At 29.8% G+C, this 6,694-nt stretch overlaps 1 protein-coding gene across 1 annotated transcript; it reads right to left on the bottom strand.

The window, feature by feature from the left end:
• Nucleotides 1–1,668: 1,668 nt before the first annotated feature.
• Nucleotides 1,669–2,893, bottom strand: LOC140860879 (uncharacterized). The gene is made up of 2 exons (XM_073263883.1): nt 2,860–2,893; nt 1,669–2,760 (listed from the first exon to the last, which is right to left on the bottom strand). Exons 1-2 carry the CDS (start codon nt 2,891–2,893, stop codon nt 1,730–1,732), a joined length of 1,065 nt encoding a protein of 354 aa, XP_073119984.1. The 3' UTR covers nt 1,669–1,729.
• Between the last annotated feature and the right edge of the window lie 3,801 nt (nt 2,894–6,694).

Below are 6,694 nucleotides of genomic sequence, written 5' to 3'. Positions count from 1 at the left end.
AAAAGTTAAGAAAAATCAAAAGTTGGTAGTGTTTGAAAACAAATGTGAGAATCTAAAAATCAAAGTTGGGTAGTGTTTGATAAATAAGTGATTAGAGTGATTTTAGCAATGATATTCTTATTAGAATCACTTTTGGAGAATCATAATCACCACATGACTAGCTTTTGGATTTCAATTAAGTTAAGCATAAGCTAACACATAATCTAGGTTTAAGAAACACGCAAAAATGATTTTTTTAAGCCAAAAGCTAACAATCACTTTTTTTTAGTGATTGCAAACACTCCCTTAGTATTATTTCGTAAATGAGTTATATTATTTGTAAATTTATCTGTTTCATCGAAATTTGCTTGGATTGGATGGAATGATCATACATTTACCGGGCATCGATTTGGTGTGAAAATGATATGTAAGTTCTTACACTGCAATTGTTATATTGCAAGTGGAATTAGATTATTTGTTTACTAATTGTTATCATCGTGAGTTTTCACTTTTCCGATATAGAAGATATGCCCATTAATATGTTAGATGCAATTTGGTATGATGAACTTTTTATGGCTCTTTGTAATCATCAAAAACCACCAAAGATTTGGTTTTTGTTCCCTCTCCATATTCTTTTGATTTTTCATTTTAATTTGATTGAATACACTCTGAAAAAGACTATTCGAATGACATGTTATTATATTCATTTGGTTGCCTCCGGCCTCCCATGAATACGGAGTCTGCGAATGCTGCCTTTGAAGAGAACCAATGTGTTGATCCATTATTGGAAATGTAAGATTAAATTTTTTTTTAAAGTTAAATTTTTTATGATAATATGCTGGTTGTCTTACTCGAAGATTAACTGAAATTTGAAATGTTGGTTTCTTGCTGGTTATAGTCATTAGTTCGGGTAAGAGTGATGTATTTATACTTTTATATGTACAAATTTATGCTTTGTATTATGTGTAGGTTTAATGTTGAATATTTATGCTTAAGTAATTATGGATTATAAATTTTTCCATTCCAGAATATTAGTTTTTTTCTTCTTACCTATTTATCATTAAAATTAAATGAATTGATATACCAGGTATCAATGGTTACATATATCTAATTTATTTGTTCTTCTATGTTCATAAGCTTGTCTTTTTTGTTTTTGGGACGAAATGTTCATTGTTTGTTTATTTTCATTGTTTTACAGATGTATATGTTCAGTTCTGAAATCATGAGCTATAGTGTACAGATGCAAACAATATCTATTTTTCAATTTTTTTCAGCTTACAATTTTTGTAGATTTGTGCTAATAAATCTTAAATCTTACTAATTACATAAGATACCGTATGATAATATTCAAATATTACGCTACACACGCAACACGTTTACCCCGTGATTAGTATTAATTATTGGTAAATGATCACCAACTAATTAGCAGTTTCTAGCACACTTACATTTTATTTTATTTTTAAGTTTAACAATATTCATTTTGATATTTGACAAAGATGTAATTGAATTAATGGACAACTGGAACAAGTAATTTAAACAAACAAAACATATTAATTTATCAGATTCCAACTATAACTAACGAGTAACACTCCTGTGAGACAGTCTCATCCGTGAGACGAGCCAACCCTACCCATATTTATAATAATAAGTAATATTTTTGACATAAAATGTAATAATTTTTAATGAATAACCCATATAAGATATCTGTCTCAGAAAAATGACCCTTGAACCCATCTCATAGGAGTTTTTATCATAACGTATAAACTTTATAGGGAGGTGAGATATTTCCATGGCATGATCGATATCCGCAGTAGAAATGAATCCAAAAATCACAGTCTTGGCAGTGTAAAGCCATTCCATCTTTGAAGCCTTTGATAATTTCGTGGCAATAACCACACCTTTGGCTGCCAAGATTCATCATCCTCGCCAAAGTCAATGGATGATCTTCGTGACATGGCACTTTCACGCTACCACCAAACTTGATTTTCGAAAATTCCCCTTGTGAAGGAATGCATTTGACATGAAACGATTGGTCACATTGGGCACAATGATAGAACCAATACTTGGAATCAATGTCTTCTTCGCAGAACTCGCAAATGTCATCAATATCGGTGGAATTAGAAGATGCGAATGTTAGCGTGAGGGGATGCTTGTCAAATTTGTGGGCGACTGTTTTAGGTAGACGAGCACAATCAATATGTATCGTGAAATTACATAAACCACAGCAGTATCCGTAGAAACATGATTTACCACAACACGACTTCCACGATTCAATTCCTGATGATGTATCGGTTAGAATAAGAGGATGGTGCTTGTGTGAATCATGCTTGATGACTCTCGGAGCAAAGGAACATTCAACATCGTCGACGAATATGGAATCGCTTCCACCAAATACGTATCCGAATCCGTTGCAATACTTTTTGCAACTACAACACCGAAACAAAGAAAAGAATTCATCCAATCTCGGGGAAATCAGGTTTTTAGTGACGGATGTGTACAAGAAATCTTGGATAGAAAGAGGCAAATCCACACAAAATTTGTGGAGGAGAAAATTGCATTGAGAATGGGCGCCACATGTATAATATGGAGGTGAATTAATGGGCCGAATGCATGCATTGCAAACTAAATCTTGCGCAGTACTGTCATCCATCAACACCAAAGAAAGATCAGTGTGGTATTTTTCTAACATTTTGGTAGAATTGCCCTCCTTTACTTCTATAGTACGCAATATCGAACCTAGAAACATGTCGCTCGACACAATCGGCATATGAAATATTGCGCCTGCAAATTTTGTCATAGAAATTATTTATATACACATTTTTTGGGGGGGACAAATCTAACGTTATATATAGAAAGCAATATACAAGTAAATTTAGTTACCCGAGTCCTTCTTCCGTGATATAGCACAATCCATGTGAGCGAGTCTTTGACACGTAAAACAAAAATAAATCCCAAACTTGATAATTGCTATTTTCGAACAAATTAGACATTTATCGCTCCTAATATATAATTGTAGCAAGGAGGAAGGAGAATAGACGAGGGAGAGATAGTGTGGATGCTCTTTGACTTCCACAAAGCTGGGTAGCAAGGCACAGTCTTGGTGAATCCAGAAATTACATTTGTGACATGAGAAAAAATAATCCTTATATATGTTCTCTCCCACAAGCGTCACAAAGCAACGATGCCTCCTTGCCAAAAACTACCATGGGATGTTGTGGGTGGCTAATGTGGTTTATTTGGATATCTAAGGGAAACCCACATAGAGGATGGGCATCAAATTCACATTGGTAGCAATGGTACGTGAAATTCTCGCACAATCTCCCACAATAACCACACAAACTGTTCTCACCACGTGGTTTTCCAAGCAAAGCAAGATCATGTTTTACAACTTTTTCATAAGGACCATAATAACAAAAATAATGGTGCAATTGATGGGGAAGTTGTGAGCAAGCTTGGTGTAAATAAAAATTGCAACCTGGAATGATGCATATGTAACAGGGACTCAACATCACGTACAACCCACATGCGTTGCAGCGATGCTGAATTTCCTCGGATTCCTCCAACTTTAGTGGATGCTCATGACCAAAATGTACAATCTTCATATCTCTTTGATTTCTTTGTGATAGTTTGTTTATGCTTATCTTTTGCCAAGAATATATATATATATATATATATATATATATTTGATATTATGACTTATGAGCACCTATGATGTGCACTTTTGTGTGCACCGCTGACGTAACATTGTCTACATCCAATAGATGAACGTCACATCAACAGGTGTACACATAAGTGCACATGATATGTGCTCACCATATCAAAACTCATATATATATATGTGTGTGTATATATATATGTGTATATATATATATATATATATTTTTGAGAGGTGTATATATATATATTTATATATATGTGCATTAAAATATATGAAGTTGATACTTGGAGTGTAACATCAGCAAATTAACTCTAGTTTGCAATTTTAACTTTTCTTTATTTATTGGACCAAAGTATCCTGCTTTTTGTATTTTACTGATTTTTTAAAATTAATTTATATGTTTTTTTTCCTTTTGAAAGGATATATATGTTTCTTTAATCTCTAATTTTTAGATTAATTGATTAATTTAGGAACAGAGGCATGCAATAATATTTTTTTTTATTCTAATTGAAATATCATTTGTTTTAGGATGTATTATAAAGATACTTTTTTTTGATACTATTATAAAGATACTTAAATAATGTAAAAAGGCAATTTTTTTTAAAGGTAAATTAAAAGACGTTCGTTATAATTTTTATTTTGATCATATATGTGTTAGAGATCCATATCTTTCCTACACCTTGTTAGGATTGAAATATAAAGATTTTAAACCTATTATAAATTTATTGATTAAATTTTTTATTTTCCTAAAATAATATTTCTTTTTTAAATCTTAAATCTTAAATCTTATCTTTATCTGTATTTAAAATATTTAGATAGTCTGTCACTCTTAATACAAAGTATAGAAAAATATTTCAACTACCGCAATGTGTGCAAAGAGACTTAATAGTCTCAATAAAATATTTATCTATACTTTTGAATTTTTAAATGATTATCACCCCAACATAAAAACTATTATAAAAAATATTTTTAGACTTTTCTATTTTATAATAAAATTTCTTGACGTTTCACACAAGTATTATTTATCATCAAAAAAATTTAATATATATAAATGCATCGCTTGCCAAAGGACTCTATTATATGTTAAATTATAACATAAAATAAATTGTGCAAACTTAACAATATTGGAACCAACACTTTTTTGTACCGGAATTTGTTTGAGTTCTGAATTTGTCACATTTTGTTTTCTCATAAAAGTAAATCATATATTTTTGGGGATGTAATATAGTGTAGTACTTATCGATCAACTTTCAAAAATTGAGGAAGAATCTATTGTTGTAGCAATTAGCTAAGTACCCTTTGCGGAATAGTAAAACCAAGCTCTAGTTTTGCTTACTAGCAAAGCCAAGAATCTCACATTATGAAGCAAGGTATTCTTTTGCTTTCGGATAATATAACATAATAAATGGAATTAATATTTTTGTTCATCCCGCGGGCCGGGTTCAGTAAACCAAGGTCCATTTGGGATAAATTAAAGAGCCATTAAATGAAGTACTTCTTAGGCGTGATGTTTTGACAAGATCATTATGAGCAAAATAGTTTACTGACATACAATAGTACTGGAAAGGGCGAAAATTTTAACCTCTTGAATTCTTAAATATTTTGAATTGAGCCAATATCAAATTATTCAAAATTAATATATACAAAATTTGAAGAAAAAAAATTTGTGTCATCCGGGCTTTCATTAGTTGATCGCAAAAGATGATCATCAAAAGATTTTACATGTCTTCGGTATTTATTACCAGAACATTCCGGCAGGGGCGGAGCACAATTTTTTTGGGGAAAAAAGCCATTTTGGTCCGGTATGTTTACCTATTTTCTTTTTTAGTCCTTTAATTAGTCAAAGTTCTATATCAGTCCTTTAACTTTTAAATTTTGACTATATTGGTCCTCTAATTTTATTTTTTTAGTCAAAATTCTGTATTAGTCCTATAACTTTAAAATTTTGGCTATATTGGTCATATTTTTATTGAAAAATATAACTTTTGTCAGAAATTGATGACTAAAAAATAAAATTCGATGTTGTTTAATTTGAAAGATAATCATACTACTTGAAATGTCACCTAATTTTATAATTTTGGTATGTTAATAGAATAAATGTGTTCATAATTTTTTTTTAAAAACGTAAAATCAAAATTAAAAAACCTTAGACTTTAATTAATTTTTTTTAATTATATAAAATTTTGGAATGTTCTGTTTGAGAAAATATTTCCTCCACAACCTAAAAATAAAAAAAGAATTAATATTTGATTCGATTGATTTATTTTTTAATTAGTTTTTTGAATAAAAAACGAGAAATGTTAAAAAAAATATATATGAATATGAGCAATATAGTTCTTTTTTCATGAAATATGGAACATTAATTTTATTAATTTTTAAATTTAATCATATATATTTTTTCCTCGGTATATTAGAGATTTGTATTTAAGTTTAAAAATTAATTTTTCATATTTCATGAAAAAATAACTATAATGCTCATAATTATATATATATATATATATATATATATATATATATATATATATAGAAATGATACCCTGCACCCTAGGTGTGCAGGGTAACATGAGTACCGCATACGTGGCGGTCCATGATTGGTCAGCCAGTTTTTGTAAAAAATAATTGTGTGGTTGTGGGCGCGCCACGTAGGCAGGTGCCCACAGATGTGCAGGGTAAGGGTGTGCAGGGTATCATTACTCTATATATATATATTAACTTTTCTCGTTTTTTATTCAAAAAGATAATTAAAAAATAAATCAATCAAGTCAAATGTTAATTCTTTTTTTTTTTTTATTTCTAGGTTGTGGAGGAAACTATTTTCTCAAACAAAGGAAACACGAAACATTCCAAAAGTTTATATAATTAAAAAAATTTAATCACAGTTTTTTAATTTTGATTTTATCTTTTAAAAAAAATTATGAACACATTTATTCTATTAACATACCAAAAGTATAAAATTAGGTGACATTCCAAGTAGTATGAATATCTTTCAAATTAAAAAACATCGAATTTTATTTTTTAATCATAAATTTTCGACAAAATTTATATTTTCTGATAAAA

The sequence above is a fragment of the Henckelia pumila genome, chromosome 4 (assembly GCF_033568475.1).
Source record: "Henckelia pumila isolate YLH828 chromosome 4, ASM3356847v2, whole genome shotgun sequence".
In the NCBI taxonomy this organism is placed as follows: domain Eukaryota; kingdom Viridiplantae; phylum Streptophyta; class Magnoliopsida; order Lamiales; family Gesneriaceae; genus Henckelia; species Henckelia pumila.
This window is presented reverse-complemented; position numbering and strand designations above follow the sequence as displayed.